This window comes from Sciurus vulgaris (assembly GCF_902686455.1).
Source record: "Sciurus vulgaris genome assembly, chromosome: 2".
In the NCBI taxonomy this organism is placed as follows: Eukaryota; Metazoa; Chordata; class Mammalia; order Rodentia; family Sciuridae; genus Sciurus; species Sciurus vulgaris.
Window position 1 is genome coordinate 83,425,826 of NC_136462.1, and position 17,856 is coordinate 83,443,681.

At 42.3% G+C, this 17,856-nt stretch overlaps 1 protein-coding gene across 1 annotated transcript in view; it reads right to left on the reverse strand.

The window, feature by feature from the left end:
- RYR3 (ryanodine receptor 3) overlaps positions 1 to 17,856 on the reverse strand; it is a 506,360-nt gene that overhangs the window by 173,320 nt on the left and 315,184 nt on the right. Inside the window, 7 exon segments of the mRNA XM_079126345.1 lie at positions 1,851 to 1,988; positions 2,797 to 2,899; positions 8,513 to 8,713; positions 11,002 to 11,797; positions 13,195 to 13,421; positions 13,836 to 13,922; positions 17,484 to 17,649. Of these exon segments, the coding sequence (XP_078982471.1) occupies positions 1,851 to 1,988; positions 2,797 to 2,899; positions 8,513 to 8,713; positions 11,002 to 11,797; positions 13,195 to 13,421; positions 13,836 to 13,922; positions 17,484 to 17,649 (1,718 nt within the window).

Here is a 17,856-nt window from a genome sequence, read left to right on the forward strand (position 1 = left end):
CTTTATTCCAACACTGTCCTTTTTTTTTTGGTCAAATTAAAAGCATTTTGGGGGTGCTGGGGCTGTAGCTCAGTGGCAGAATACTTGCCTAGCATGTGTGAAGCACTGGGTTTGATCCTTAGCACCGCATAAAAACAAACAAATACAATAAAGGCATTCTGTCAACAACAACAACAACAAAAATTAAAAAAAATTTGGAGGGTGGGTAAACCCCCCAAACTTATTTATCTTACAATGCGAGCTGAGTGAGGGGATCCATGAATCTGGAATATTTGACAGAGCACCCATATACTGACAACCATACATGCTTTGCCACCCTGATCATTTTCACTATTTCTGAGACCCTAGGATAGAACATTTAGGACACAAAGCTTGAGCCTTTCGTGGTTCTACCTGTGGAAGGGAGGCCGCATGGGTTGAAGACACAAGATCTCACTTTGGGACGGGCTCCCTGGTGTGTGTGTTCTACTAAAACAGACATTGTGGTCTGTTCGCTTCAGGCCCCAGGGTCAGTGAAGATTGTACTCCTCAGTGCTGCACCCCATTTTGAAAGTTAGAGGGACCTCCCAGAGGCAGATGATATGGATTTCATCTGATTGATTCCATTTGCCAGACAAAAAATGGTTACTCTGTGGGCTCCCAGTCACGACATACTCTTTGTTAGAAAGAAGGTCAGAAAGAAGCATCCACTTTCAAAAACAGACTCCCAGCAGGTGACATAGGAGACATGTGGGTCAGCTCTATTTTCAGTTCTGCTTTGGCAGTAGCCACAAAGGGAGTCTAAGTTCACTTTCTTGTGGTTTTAGAATCCTGCCAGCATGTCCCTCTCCATGGTGACAGGAAGGACTGATCAAGGGGCCAGAGCCAAGGTCCTAGACACACGTTGTTCCAGATGCTTCAACACTTCTGCTGATAAATGGTGAGGGATCGTTGCCTTCAGAAATATTCTGACAAAGATGAAAGGGTAATATAAAGGGCAGTAAGATGTATGAACCCCAAAGTAGTGTTTTCAGACAAGCTGATCATATCCTGACAGTCTATTGCTCTAGTATATGATTCGAAAGTGGTTCCAAGATGGATAGGAACAGGGAACAAGATAAGAGGCAATTGCAATAAACTTAGGATATTCCTTCTTCCTTAGACAAATGATAAATTTGCAGAATATGTAGCAAGAAGATTAATTATATATACTACTCAGACAATCTTCCTCTTGAAATGTTAATAGTGTAGAGATAGTCGACTGCCCTGTAGGGCAAATTATGATCCTATTTCAACACAGGTCAAAACCATAGGCACTATCGACAGTGTAAAGATTAGAGAAATGAATCTGGACAAGATTCAGCATTGCCGAAAAACAGAAGGCCAAAGTCCTCCAGGGTGTTTCATTATCAATATCATAGTCCCCAAAACCCAACCATCCCCTATTTCTTTTACAAACCCTCTTTCTGCTATTATTTTATTTACTCACTGGAGCGATTTTCCATGCTAAGGAACCACAGAGAGAAGTGACAGAAAATTACAATGGTTAAAAGAGGAAATCTGTGGGAACATACAAGAAAAATGAATAGATATCTGTTTCCAGGCATTTCTAAGCAGACAGAAAAGAGCAGGCACCAAGCAATCCATCTTTTAGGTTTCAGAAGAGTCTGGAACTTAGTACCTTCAATCAGAGGAAAGGCAGAGCCCAATATACAGAACAATAATGACCAGCAGTGGTAGCACAATGCCCAGATGGCTCCTTTGAGTTTAGGCAGTCCACATATATATCACAATATTTGTTAAAGAGTCAATTACCCCAAGTCCCAGAAGAGAGAGTTGAGAGGACTGTGATGAAAAGGCATGTCACTTACTAGGGTATCTTTCTTCCTCCTCTGTTGGTGGCTCCTTCTCTGGCTTGGGTGGACCTTTGATTTTGTGTACCAAGGCACACAGTTTTCCTGTCCAGGTGGTGTCTTCATCTTCCTCCTCCTCTTCTTCCCAGGGAACCCCTAGCAAGCCAAAGACAAAGTGAAAATACAAACAGTACTGGAAACTCCCAAGTGTTAGCACATAAAGATGCTGCTTCTTATCCTTCTGGACCTCTCTATAAAAGGACCACAGGCAGCCACCCATGAATATTTACCTATATTATGCCTTTTGGGAAGTTTTAAAAAAGATGTATGTTCCTATGTACCAGAACGTCAGGTAATTTTAATCCAAGGATTTTACTTTTCTTTACCTGGACTTCTAGAATCTCTAGAGAGAGTTTATCATTGCGTTATTTCAAGTGAAAAGCTCAGCTATTTCCCACATATTAATCTACCCAATGTACACACAGCACAAATGTTCAGAGCCATTTGAAACCAGCAGATGAGTGGTAAGATAGGGATCACTGGCTTAGAATCCTGAAGGACATAAGTTCCTGCCTCCCTGACCACATACATTGTAATAGTTAAATAACTAAGGGATCAGAATCTGGGCTTATGCAGAGCAGAATCTTAATTATATCACTGTCAGTAAATTGGGTGAGGTATATGTAATGATCTGTTATTTTCCTCTTTCTCTAGAGACCCCGCTCCCTCTGAATTTCCAGAAAGTCTTCTCTAGGTAGAAAGAATGTCAGTCATACATTCTGCCAGGGCTACCTCCTGTACCTTCTCTGAACCACTCAGTCTGGATAGAGTCACTTCCTGAACAACTGGTACTGCAATTCAAAATCAAGAGTAACTCCTGCTGCCACCTGCCTCACCCTGAATTTTCAAAGGAAGGAATAAGGAGCAAGCAGCTTCTTTTGGCTCCAGTCTCTCAGAAACTCACCACAGTGAGCAAGAAGGTCCTCATGGAAGTCATACAGCTCCTCCCGGATCTCCTCTGGGCAGGGGCAGTTCTCTCCCAGTTGAAAGTTAAGAAGCATGTTGATCTTTGAGGGTGAGAAAGAATGGCTAATTGGTTCTCAATATTGGTCAAGGGAATTCAGATCCTGTCTTAGACACCTAATATTCTGTGCAAGTGGTCCACATGCAAAAGTAGCTTCCATTTTTGCTTATTGTTAAAGTAATTTATTAATTGCACAAAATTCCGAGAACAAAGAAAAAACATTACTGTGACTGATTTCACCACCCAAAGACAACCACTGCTAATATTTTAGTTAACATCTTCAGACTTAAGGTTCATCCACACAGATTAGGACTACACTCTAGATATACATTTTTAAGACCATATTTTCTACTTACGATAAATTACATTTATTTACTTGAATATTTTTAACCTTATTTTTTAATAGATGCATTACATTTCATTCTATTGATGAATAATAATTTGTGTAAAATTTATTCTCCATTATGCTATATGTTAAATTTCTATTTTTTGTTCTCATTATTAAAAGTTGCTTTGAACTTTTTACATATTTTTTGCTCACATATCTGATCATTTTCTTAGGATAAACTCCTAGAAGCAAAATGATTAGAGCAACAAGTTTGTACATTTTAATGGTCTTTGATATGAGTTGCCAAATTGCTCTCCACAAAGCTCCAACAATTTGCATTATTACCAAATTTTTATAAGAGTATTCCTTTGCCATCTCCATTTTCAAACCTTTACCAAATTAATGGTTAAAAAACGTCACATCCCTGTTGCCTTAATTTGCATTTAATTGGTGAGGCAAACTTTGTTCTGCCATACACAAAGACTGATTTATTTCATATTTTATAAATTTTCTGTGTTTGTCCTCCATTTTTCTATTAGGTAATTATCCTTTTAAAAATTAATTGGTAATGCTTTGCATACTCTCAGATTCTTAGCTCTTTGCAATATGTATTCCAAATATATTTCTCATTTTTAGTGAGCTCAATTTTGTTCATAGGGTTTTATTTTATTTTATTTTTGACACATAGGCTTATGTTTGCAATCACCTTAGCATTCTTTTCCTTTACAGTACCCACCCCCCAACTCCTCAGGGATTCCTAAATACTTTTGTGTCCTTTTGACAATCTGGTGAAGTCCATGGATTGCTTCTCAAATTAATGTTTTGCATAAATAGAATAAGACATTCAAGATTACAGAGAAATAATAATATTGAAATTCACTTATCAAAAACACAGGAAACATATCTGTGATATAGTAATACATGTCATTCTTAATTAACTCAGATGGCCACTTAGTGGCCACTCTCATAACCACTGTGATCTTGAAGCAGTGGTGAATGTAAATATTTCTCAATATTGTAATCACTGTAATATCACATGCAAAGATGTTCCATTCCTATTGGTGACAAAGTTAGATACTTATTTTGCTGCCCTACATTAATAATTAAAAGCAATGCTATCTGAGATTAGTGACAAACTGCTATTCACTTCCTGCCCAGGTTCCTGGACTTGGGATTTCTTCCCACAGGCTCACATCTGGAGGAACTGCAGAAATAACTAGAGGTAATACTGTCCATTTTACTGCTTGGTCACTATAACCCAAACACCAGACAAAGGGGTATATTCTCTGGTATGAATTTCTAGGTTGGAAAAAATTTACAACCTCTTATTAAACCATAAGCTTTACTGAACATTAGGAGGAATGTTATTTAAACCTTCTACTATAAGCATTTCTTTAAAGTAGGTCTGTAATAAAATAACATCCAGTAAATAATAAGCCTATCCCCCAAAACCAAAGGCCAAATGTTTTCTCTGATAAGTGAATGCTGACACCTAATGGCGGGGGTGGTGGTGGGTAAGGGAAGAATGGAGGATCATTGGATTGTGTAGAGGGAAATGAGGGGAGGGGGGGATGGGGGAAGGAAAGATGGTAGAATGAAACAAACACCATTATCCTATATAAATGTATGATTCCACTAATGGTGTGGCTCTACATCATACACAACAAGAGAAAGTTGTATTCCATTTGTGTATAATGAATAAAAAAAAATGGAAAAAAGAATAAAGAACATATGAAGCACATAGGAAAATAGCAATATGGTATGTTTATATTGAACTTTACCAACAATTACATAAAAGGTAAATGATCTAAATATGATAAAATACAAAGACTGCAGACTCTATAAGAACAACAGGACTCATTTATATTCTGCCTATAAGAAACACATCTTAAACATAAAATAATGAATATATTTGAAATTTTGGTGGTTCATAATTTCCTGTGAAATCATTAACTTAATCCAGATTAAAATTTATTTTACTCAGAAAAAAATAAGTTGGAAAAGTCATTTTTGTGGTTCTTTCTGGGATGTAATTGAAATATACAGATAAAATGAAATATACAGATAAATCATTTATTAAATAAATATAAGATCTGAAGGTGTAGTTTTAGAGTCAGAAAACTCTTTTTCTTGAAAGATCTTTCCTTTGGTGAAACACTTAGGACACTGGGATGCACCTGTGTAGGGCATAAAACTGAAAGCTGGAAAGTTTGATAGAACTTTCTGCTACAGGTCATGCCCTCTGATGAAGTCCTTTTGAGAGTGAAAGGGTGGCTGGCTATGCCCGGTTCATTTGCCAACAACCATGGGACTAATCTTAGTCTTATCTTCTTTTGCACTTAGCTACATCCCTCAAAGATGTTTTTCTTCTTCACTATGAAAACTCTCTGGATATAGGGATTAAAACCTTCATTTTCTGAATGAAATCATGTCATTTTCTGATAAATGGATGAAAATGGAGAACATTTTAAGTTAAATAAGACTCAGAAAATCAAGGGTTGAATGTTTTTGCTCACTTGCAGAAGATAGAAAAAAGGAATAAAAATGGGGATCTTGCAAAAATAGAAGGGAGATCAGTAGGGTAGAAATGGGGAACTCAGGGGAGGAAGAGGGAGTGAAATTGACCAAATTCTGCTATATGCATATATGAATACATCACAGTGTATTCCATTTTTATATATGACTATAATGTACCCATTAAAAATAAATGAATAGAAGGAAGACCAATGGAGGAGAGGAAGGGAATCAGGGGAAGGGAGGAGGGGAGGAAAAAGGGAAGTACCGGGGACTGAAATGGAGCAAACATGTTACACGCATTTATGAACTTGTTACAAGGAACCCCGGTATTATGTCTAACTGTAATGCCCTAATACAAACATTTTTAAAACCCTGTTTTCTCCTCAAAGGTTGTGAAAGGATATTACCATTTAAAAATTCTAATTCCATGCATCCTATTTTCCAAGTGATTCTGCACTGCTAACCTCTGAAATTGATCTCAATCCTCCATAACCTTCAATGGCATTAAATGCATCCTATGCTGAGAACTCCATGGGCAGGTGCCCTCTAGACACACTCAAGGCAGGCTGGAGATGGGACAGCTGAGGTTCGTAGCAGTTGCTTCTTTTATTCTATTCTTAAACCAGCAGCATCAGCATTACCTAAAAGCTAGCTGAAAATGCAAAGTCCTGAGCCTCACTCTATACTTACCAAATTAGAGATCCTAGGGGCAGGACCAGGAAATCTGTTTTATTAAGCTCTTTAGGTGATTTTACTCAAGAACTGCTGGTCTAATACATTAACACATTATGTCCCGTTAGTTCCATAAAAACTTAAATTGAGCAACAAATGTATTATCTATGGTAATTTTGAAATAAACATGTGTTTTAGAGTTCTATCCTTTTAAAGAAAAGTAATCAGTGAATGACTAGTGATAATTATTGATATTTTTAATGATCCCATTGACACATTTTATAACACATTCTTCATTTATGATTTCCAACCTATTTTAATGTACCTGTGTTTATTTCATTGAAATATTTGCAGAATTGCAAACTTGGGCCCATGATGGGTTAAGGAAGATTTTGATTTACAGAATCTGAAATGATTTCTCTGAGGACTGTTTAGAAAAAAGTGAGGGAGGAGGTTACAGAGCACCTGGGGAGGGCAGACAAGTTCTGGAGGAAGAATGGGGAAAGGAAGGGTGGGGGCCAACACTGTCCTTCCAGGAACCAGGACCACAAGGAGTACTGGATGGATGGTCCTGATGCTGGCTGGGTCAAAGAGATGCCAGAAAAATGTGAACTCCATCCACAGGGCCTCTCACCAGGCAAGAGGGAAATGCAAACACCTCTGACCCTAAAACCAATGGCAGCTCAATTATTACTAAGTAATCCAAAAATATGATCTCATGGTCTTCTCACAGGAACCCTGGGAGATATGAACATTATCCACACACTGCAGCTGAAGAAACTGAGACAGAGATCATGTGGCCAAGATCACACAGAGTGCCCTAGGAGCCAGAATGGGAGCCCTGCAGCCTCAAGTCAATACCAGAGCTGTAACCACCAAATCATTCTGTCTTGCCATTATTCACAGAAACATGAAAGCACCAGCATTTGCCCAGTGACGTGAGGAAGGTCCACACGGCTGCCAGTCTAAAAGCAGCCTGTCACGTTCATCAAGTCTTCAAAAATGGTTCTTGGGAGGTGATGGGGAATACTGCACATTATGCATTTCACAGCACAATAATCTATCTCAATCAACCCCAAGAGCGTCTTCCTTTTGTGTTCAGCATAGGGATGGTAGACTGTGCCTTCTCTACAGCATGGCCAGTATCATTCGAATGAATTTTTAAAAAGTCAATATATGTGGTTAATTTTTAATCAATATAAATATCTATGTTCTGCAAAGCAGATTAGGTAAGTAATTGGATGAGGTTGTAGTTGTGCCATTAATATACAACAGTGGTAATTACACCGACAACAACTTATGAATAGGTTGCTTATTAAATATATATAATATCCTAAGATCTGTCGGAGACAGTAAACTAATTTCTTCACTGAAAGATCTATCTTCTCTTTTGGACACTTAGGGAGCAATGGCCAACCAACCTGCAGGTATCAGCTCTGCTGAGTAGGAGGATAAATGGAAATGATTATTCTACAAGATGTCTCTCCCTCACTTAGAAGCTTCTCACTGGGATTTTGATTCTTCTCAAAGCAGCCTTCCCATCTGGGTAAGGCTGAACACAGGTGGGGTACTGCAAAGAACAAACATGACACATGGCAAATGATTGTTCACATTCTGAGCCTGGTTTTCCAGGCTTCGTGGGGCTGAGGAGGTTCTTAGCAAGGCACAGCCACTGGGCAAGGATGGTCAGACAGGTTAGCTGAGGAAGTCTGCAACTGCTCTCATAAGTTGGGGCCCATTAGCCATGTTCTGGTGGTTTCTGATAGAGGGGTAGTGACTTTTGGAAGGCTGGTAGAGATTCTTCTGAGTGGTGGTTCACTGCTGAGGAAGCAGCTGAATCCCAAAAGTGGTCTGGTTTTGACTTACTAGTAATGGAACAGGGTGGAGAGGGTAGGGAGGAGGAAGTCCTGCCCCAAGTACATGTAGAAAGGGTTATTTTCCCCACCCCAGATTACTGGCACAGACTGCTTGGTCACAATCTGCAGAGGACCAGACCTGTCTCCTGCTGCCATGGGAGCTCCTTTAACCTCCACAGCCGTTGAGCCTACCCCAGACACCTTAAAGGATTTGTGGGCCCTGCTCTGTGGGTTCCAAGTTCTTCCACAGGACTTGGACAGTGACTCAGGAGGGGTTCCTCACCTGCTCCTGTGGGGGTGAGCGGAACTCCCTGGTCTTCCGGGCAGTCAGGGCAGCAGACATGTTCAGGGCCTGCATGAGTTCATCGTAGCGGAACTTCTGATTGGCCTGCAGCTTGGAGACATAAATGTCACCAAATGCCACAATGGCCTCTACTCGGTGCTGCAGCTCACAGTCACAGAGATAGCTGAGCAGCTCACACATCTGCAACAAAGCACACATGTGCAAACATTTGTGTAATAGCACAAAGTACACCCCTGAACCCACCAGTGTGTCCATCTCACAGATGGTAACACTGAGAACTAGATAATTAAAATGATCTATTCAGTGGCACATAGAGCTATAAAGTCATTGCTTGAATCTAAGCCAGTCTGCATTCAGAGATCAGCTGTTCCCCACTAAGGCCAGGGAACAAGAGGAAAATGAGCTCACTGGAGACAGTAAATCTGCCTGTGGAGAGAAAGAACAACATTTCTAAGAAAATGTTTTCCCAGGAAGCTCAGTACAGGAGCCAGTGCTGAACTGCCTTCGTTTCTGCTGACTTCCTGAAGGAAGGAAAATTGAGATGTTCTACTTCTCACCATTCTTTCACTGTTGTCATATACACTGTCTTGTTGTGATTGCCCTGGATTGTTATTATGATAAAATTATCTCTCTGTAAAATATTTTTTAGATAAAAAAAGATAAAACTGGGTGTGAGACAACTACAAAGAATTGGGGGAAATCATTAAACTATCTGCTGGTCATGGTGGCACATGCCTGTAGTATCAGCAACTTGGGAGGCTGAGGCAGGAGGATCACAAGTTCGAGGTCAGACTCAGTAACTTAGTAAGACTCTGTCTCAAAAATTAAAAGGACTGGGGATGTGGTTTAGTGGTTAAGTGTCCCTGGGTTCAATCTCTAGTGAAAAAAACAAAACAAAACTAGAAACATTTTGCACTTGGGGTACTTTCCAATTAAGGTCATGCATCATGAGGATACATTCTGAGAAATTCAGCATTAGGTGATTTTGTCATTGTACAGACACAATAGGGCATGTTTACACAAGCCAAGATGGGTATGACATAGCTCAGGGATATAATACTATAGGACCACATTCATATGTGTGGTCCATCACCAACTGAAGTGTCATTAAGAAACACATGACTGTACCTCTAAATTGAACTTTACTTTAAAAACTCCTATACTGGCAACCATAAGATGTATTCCAGGAGTCATCTATGAAAAAAGGACTCCATGTGCCAGTCAGAGGACACACATTAAAAAAAAAAAAAAACTTGGTCTTATATCAGAATAGCACATTTATGTTTTAAAAAATGCTTATATGTATATGTATAATTATATATATATATAATTTATTATACTCAATGTTTTGATTAACCAGCTACCCACCAAACCCATTGAACTAGAGCTTCTATAGATTATTATAATACAGTTTATGGTAAAACATTATTACATATTGTGTTTTATAAAAATGTACTTAAATATTATATTTGGTAATATTATCTTCCACATTTTGCAGGGGCGTACCAGGGATTGAACCCAGGGGCACTTAACCACTGAGCCACATCCCCAGCCCTATTTTATATTTTATTTAGAGATAGGGTCTCACTGAGTTGCTTAGTGCCTCGCCTTTTGCTGAGGCTGGCTTTGAACTCATGATCCTCCTGTCTCAGCCTCCTGAGCTGCTGAGATTACAGGCCTGTGCCACTGCGCCCAGCTTCATCCTCCACATTTTATGAATGATAAAGCTGAGGGTGTTTCTGGCCACTGACTTGGCAAGTGCTCATAACCAGTAAGCAGCTGTGGAGCAGGAACTGAATCTTAGCAAAGGTTGACTCAGGCTCCTCTGTGGTGGCACAGGTTTTGCCTACTTGATTCATCTCCCCTTCTCTCTTCTCTGTGTTCATAATACAAAAGTTATCATCCTTGGTACACAACTGATGCTAGCTCATGCTGGGAAAAACTGTCTTAGGTAGTGTCAAAGGCTCCCAGGCAGTGCTGGGAGTGGCTCTAAGATCATGACTGCCCTTTAGCTTGGATGGCAGTTCTGTGAAGGCTGCAATCATCGGACCACACCAGTTTGCATGAGCATGGCACCTACTGAGAGCAGTTGATGGGTGCAGTCTCCCTATGAGTGGGTTCCTTGAGGTTAATCCAAGCCAAAGGCTCATCCCCCATCTCCAGGCAGCCATCTCACAAATGAGCACTTGGATCCTAAAGTTAGAAGGTAAGGGCAAACCTGCTCTGTTACCAGAAAACATTTCTAAAACATCTGTCTGGAGATTAGTATTTTCATTAGTCATGGGGAGAATCGGGGAATACATTCCAAGTCAGAAACAAGCATCCCCCAAAAGCTATTGCTGAGTGTGGATGCAGGACACTTTTAGCAGTGGGTTGATGCTCATGCCCACCATCTCTCCTAAAAACCCAGCTGTGCTCTCTCCCACGGAGCCCTTTCCAACACACGGAGTTTTGCTGCCCCGAGTTACCTGCAGCTTGACGGACTCTGGCAATCGGGTCTGCAACAAGCCTTTGATGGGAGGCTCCTTGCTGGTCTTCTCCCCAGCTTCTACTGCCTTCTCTTCTACCTGGGTCACTTCCTCCTTTTCTGCTCCTTCTTCTGTCTCCCCGCTATGCTCCCCAAACACAGAGGGATCAATCAGGAGGAGGATCTGGCGAACGTCGTCGTCATCAAACACACCCATGACCAACAGGGTTCCAATGAGCTTCAGCACAGGCACAAACTGGAACTCCACAGAACCCCCCACGGGGTCCCGGATGTGGGCTCCGCTACAGTGCACCGCCTCGGTTAGCATACTCAGTGCCTTTGTCTTGAGAATCTCCAGGGGAATCTCAGGGCTCTGCTTCTGGTGCTCCTCACTGGTCACCACAAAACAAGGGGTGGAGAACCTGAAGCCTGGCTTGAGGCACGTCCGCAGGCCCACCCCTGGCAACCCGTGCCTCTTGGACTCATCTGGGTATAGGCGGATGTTCCTGGTGGTGCTGGTGATGGGGATGATGTACTCATTCTTCATCATCAGCTTCCTCTCCTTAGCATTGGCCAGGTGGATGCTAATGAGCAGGTCATAGAAACCGGATCGAAGGAGGCCAGGGAGGTACTTGTTGTCGATGGTGTAGAAGAGCTGCGAGAGGTCCACATGGCTGCACAGGGCATAGGCCACCCGGCTGTTTCCCAGGGCGCACACGGCGCTGTACAGTCTCAGCGTGTGGTAATGGAATTGCATCAGGTCCTCCTGCTCACAGAGCTCCAGGATGTCCACACACCTGAGGATATACAAGCAATCAGTCCTCCATGGTAAGAAGAATGCACCAGAATCTAGTAGTCTCACTCTCTGAATGCCCAGGGCTTTAACCAGTCCAACAAAGGCAGAAGGGGTGGAGGATGAGGGAGCCTCTGTCATATTTCCTCTAATTGGTTATTACTGCTCTCTTGGCTTCAGTCCACATCCTAATTCCCATTAATCCACCATGTCTAACTACAAGGCTCTCAAAAACCTACAAAACTTAAGACACTGACTTGCCAAATACAAAAGTTCCCTTCATTAGGGAAACCCCCAAACCCCAAACAGAAAAACATTTAGGTACATGACAAGCTGACTTGCTCCTCTTACATGATGGTTCAAGTGGATCCTGTTTCCTGATGTAAAAGCCCCTCAGATGATATAACTGGAGCCCTTTGTTAATCTATCTACATCATCTGTATAACTTCCACTCTATCCTCCCCTAAAACCAAACCCACCTGTGCTCTTGTCCAGAGAGGAAACACTTTCTAAACAGAGGCACGTTGTCATAAGCCAGTTTAAATTTCCCTTCCTTATCTTAGAGGTCTATTTGCTGGTGTGTTTGTGAGATCAGGGCTTGGACTCTGATACCTGCTTAGAGCTTCATTTTGTCTTGCTCTTCATCACTGCATGGGGGATACTTGAAATTGACTTGCTTGGCTGGGCCTCTTTTCTGCTTCCCTGCACTTGCCTACTTTGCTACTGCCCGTGATCCAAGAACACACCTAACTGTGTAGGCAGCAATGCCTCCACTCTTTCGATATTACTCTGCATTTTAGCCAGAAATCAAGGGATAGCAACATTCACAATAATAAGACCTATTTAATTCTCACTACATCCAGAAATTGTACTAGATTTTATCTACACAATCTTATTTTTTTTTCCTCTAGCAGTACTTTGTGTGGGTTATTCTCTCACAGAATGGCTGAGGAGACTGAGGCCAGTAGAGCATGAGGTAACTCACCCAAGGCCACACAGAGAGTTGACAGTGTGGGAATTGAACCCAGGCCACAATCTAAGAGAACTTTTCAACAAGGGGACACCTGCAGCCTGATTTATGGTTCACTAAGTCAAGCTAGGCATGTCTCATTCTTTTTTCAGGGTCATTTGGTTTTAATGACAGGCACAGAAATGTTCCCTGATCCCAGGCACTAGAAGCTACACTGAAGGCCCAGTAGCAGGCACATCAGTACATTTCCTGCTGTTTCTAAATGAATAATGAAGGTGGGCAAGTAAAGAATAGACAATGAGGCACTGGGGAAATCAAAGATCATCTTGGAGCTGAGCAGGTTCCAATGAGGATGCTGGGTGTTTCCTTCTGGGCTGACCCGGCTCTGTCTCAGCGGCCTCCTACCCTTCCTTTGTGGGCCCCTCTAGTACCTGTTCTCCTCAGGGATGTGGAGTGCCATCATCTGCAGGGGCTCCAGGCACTGCACCACCCAGCCATGGCGCTCGCTCACCCGCTCTGTCTCTACTTTCAGGAAGCTGTTTGGCATGCGGCTCCAGAGCACAGGCTGGATGGTTTGGACATCGAGCCGAGGTGGACACTGTGGGACTGGGTTCTTCTCTTCACTCTTAAATATGGCCGCAGACAAGGGCATTGCATTCTGGGACAAGGTGAAAAGGCATCAGAGAAGAAAACGCATGTGCAATATGGAGAGTCTCAGTTGCTGGATCATGCACCTGGCCCATGATAACCAATATGGTGAGTGTGAATTAGACATGCGTGTCCAGTAGACCTCTCAGGGCTTCACCAGCATTAATTAGGACCTTGCACAGTGGGTTATATAAGCATTAATTAATCCTTTCAACACCCAAAAGAGGTGGGAGAAGGAGAAAATGAGAATGCATGTTCTGTCATCTGAATTTCACAGGCAAACATAGGGGCTTGGGGGAGGGTCCAGAAAGAGGGGAGAGGGAGGTAAATGAGAAGTGAGAGATTTCCCTGTCTGGGATTTCCCTCTTAATGGTCGATGCTGCTTTCTCTAACATGGCCATTAGACAAGGGGATAGATAAATACCTTCAGCTTCCCAAGTTCAAACTGAAACAAAGAAGTGCTTGTAGGCTGCAGGAAGACGGCTGGAAATACTTTGGTATTGGGCTCCACCTGGAAACCAGAGCAAATTGAGAGGTTTGCCCAGCGCTGGGTCAGTCAATGCTCTCATTTTAATTTGGATAAAAGAGGACAGTGAGCAGGCTGTCATTGCCCCTACCCAGGAATTCTCAGGGACCTGGTGTCTCTTAGTGGAGACTGTCACTGTTCACCATAGTAAACACTCTCTCTGCTCTGGGCTAAACAAACTCACAATCGTTTCTTCATCTCTCGGGGACCTGCACCCAGCAGCTTTTTCTAGTGCTCAGGGACAGTCAGGGGAGGAACCACTACCTCACCACTAAAAGTGCTACCTTCTGCTGGCTGCTGAGTGACAAGGTGTACTGTTCTTCGCAGGGAATAGTCACCTGATAGTCACTGTCAATCATTACACCCATCTACAGATGACCACTGAGGGCGAGTAATGATTCAGGATTATCTCTGAAGGCAAATCCACATGGGTAAAGCAAGGCTGGGGAAAGTGTTATACTGTTCTGACTTTGGCCAGGAGGTAGGGATTGTCTTTATGGAGTAGACCTCATATTTCTCAAATACTCAATGTGTGATATCTAAAGCCATTTGCCACTGTAGCCTTCAGCAAGTAGAGCACTGGTGGCTGAGAAGACTTCATGTGGACCAATAAGATACCCATGAGTCTGTGCTAATTGGGAGAGATAGTGCATTCATTCGAAGGCTTCCTATGCAGAAGGAAAGCATACCAGTTTAGAGGCTACAGCCTGAGCGAGGTGGGATGTTTTCAGGTCCCTCAGGATTAGTTTCTGAAACTTCATAAAACAGCTCAGTCGACCTCCAGACCCCTCTTCCATTCTCCTTCAGGGCCAAGGTGGTGCATTTAGGATGTCCTGGGATAGTTTTATTTCTAACATGAGAGTTGGCCTCTGCCCCAAAGGGCTCCTCCCCTGGGCAAGGAGATTCCATTCCTATGGAGTGAGTGGGAAACTGAACTCCCAGCTGCCATGACACATCATGGACATTTTCTCTTTTGTAGTCAAGGTTCCTTTTTATCACTGGCTGATCTATTTTGTACTTATAGTAATAGACATTCTGTTTCTAATCATGTGTGAAGGTCAGGGCATGGGAGCTGGCCAGAATCAAAAACTAAGTCCTTTGGTAATTCTGAATCTTATGGCTGGCTCTGTCCTTGGAGGTGTGTGGCTGGCGTGGCAATCCTGAGGGGTGTTTCTTGGAGGTACGTTTCGGTTCTCATTTCTCTGCTGATTGCATTAAGTGCAACAGAAAAAGGTTTTCAAATTGCACAGCACTATTTTAATAGGGAGGTCTAGAAACATTGTTTGAAGGAATCTTTCTGTCATTATTTTGGTTACTGGTCCTTTCTGAATTGAATGCCAGTGTACCAATATTGCTGGCCTGTTCCTCTTGAGATAATTGAAAAATGAAAATGGCTACAGCTGCAGAATAACAATGATCCCGCTGCCAGGGACCAGATGCATGGCTGGACACGTTACTGTCTCACCAGGAATGAGAAGGGGCTGGCTCGGCATGAGCCTCCCCAGGGTCCCTGGGCAGAGCCCCAACACTTTTCCACCTCCAGCAGCATTTCTTGAGGCAGGACTGGGACGACTAAGCAGAATGAACAAGATTTATATGTATAGAGTAGAGCAAGGTGGGGTGCCAAGACCCAGCTCAAAGAGGACAACTGTCCAGCCTAACAACCCAATAACCATTGTGAAAGATGGGATGAAGCTGCCATAGGTCCTCCTCTTGGTTTTAACATTTCCTCAACATCATAGGCTCTTCCCCGAGGCAGGCAGATTGTTGCTGCTGCGAAAACCACATTTAAAAAAATCATTAATATTTGTGGATCTCCAAAGCCCAGCCAGGTTTAAAAGTTATTAGATGCTCTATAATTCTCTGCAGCTCAGGGAGGACCCTTCAGTTCAACTCGTTTCAGAAGTTAATGGGAAAAAGCTAATGGATTCTGAAGGACGGTAGTAATGTATATAAGACATTTTCTCAGGGGACTTGGGACCAGGGGAAGTGGAATTGTAAGACAGTACTAGAATACTTTACTTTCTGCTGCACAGTCTGGCTTCACAGATGGCTCTTTCTGGAAATGGCCTGGTGGGCCCCAGCTGCTGGACCAAGCTTGCCAAGAGTGGGTGATTCTACTCTTCAGCAGGAGGAGGTGCAGGGGTGCTGGAGGAGCCAGCAGGCTGCCCCAGCCCCCAGCCAAGGTCTGTCAATCCTTTCAGTGAATGGACCCTTCAGATTTGGGGCAGATACTTTGCTGCCCTAATGGCTCCATCTCTCCAATCATAGGCCAGATGGCTGGCTGTTGAGGTTATAACCTGGGTCTGATTGAAAAATCAGGATTTCTATTCATTATATAACTGGGTAGTTTGATCTGCTATTGTCAGTTAAACTGGAAGAATGTTGGCTTCCTTAAACACTGCATGTAACTCTCCTGCTCAGAAACCTTCAATAGCTCCCCAATTCCTATCTATATCAACCTATTTCCAAATGGATTTCTCACCACTAATTAGAAAAGCCCCCAGCTATTCTGCCCATTGATCCCCAAACACACTTTATGCTTCCCTATTGCCATAATGCTTCTTGGACCATTTCTTCAATCTAAAACATTTCTTTCTCTTAAAAATTAAGATTTCTCCTTAATGAATGTTTTTCTGACTGTTCTCAATAGGAGAAGGCTCTTCCATCTCAACTTGGAGTGTCTGTTATAAGTGTTTAACACAGAAATTCAACTCAACTCAGCATTTTGCATGGGAGGCTCTGCAGAACTCTAGGTTCATAGAATTTTACTAATTGTCAAAGTTAACACAATGGTTTTCTTGGTCAAATAATTTGAGAAATGTTTGGTTTGACAGTTTTTTTTTTCTTTGATGTCTCTCAAATCTTTTGCTGTGCTAGCATTCGTGGCAAAACTTCAAGAGGAGGATATGATATGTGGCCTTTCCACAAGCTCACCTGGCCATCAAGGATGAAGAGAGGAGGCATTTTGTAGTTAATAATAGGTAAACCTACATATGCATCACTGAAGCTTTTCCTGCAGTTGTACGAAGGTTCATAGCCCATGAAACAGGAAAACACATTATTTACATAAATACATTTTTAAAGGATCATGTGAAGTATTGGTAGGGAATGTGAATAAGCTTTTGCAAAGGGAACATGTAGCAAATTAATGTCTGTAGGCTTCTATTTTTAGCACAGAAGTTTCTGTTTGCTTTTTAAATCTTGTGTCTTGAGTGGCAAAGGTAACACAGGTGGTAGAGATAAATCTGTGTAATAAGTTAATAACCTTTTAGAGCTCATCACTAAAGAAAACTTTCTCCCTCTTATTGATCAGATATGTCCATCATAATATGATTGTATGATATGATAACAAATACTGTTTTCCCTCAGTACAAAGTAGAGGTACTTTGTGTTTATCTTCAGTCTTAAATGGATCGTGGACCACATAGGCTTATCCACTGGATGCAATGGGGTGGAGATAATAAATATAGTAAAGAATGAGGAACACAGTCATAATGATCAGACCTGGGACAACCCTGTCTCAGCCCCAGAAGCTATCCCTACCTGATAGCAGGTGCCGAGTTCTTTCCCATTGGCTGAGAAGGACAACATGCCCATTGCCAGATCCACAAGGCAGCCAATCTCCAGGTCCACATTGCTCCGACTTGATCTTTGGGAACTGGCCACAATGTCTCCGCCCCAGACCATGTAGCAGTTGCTCCGTTTCACACTGGGAGCCATAGAGAGAGGGGGAGGAAGGCACAGAATTTGAACTGGGTGATTTGCAATCAATACTCAGGAGTTATGCCTTACAAACCTCCCTATGAAGTTTTCTGTTCAGCCCAAGGAGCTTTTTCTTAAATGAATTAATTCAACTTCAATATAATATATGTATGAGCCACTCTATTTAGGGAAATGGCAGTGTAGAAGGCTACCT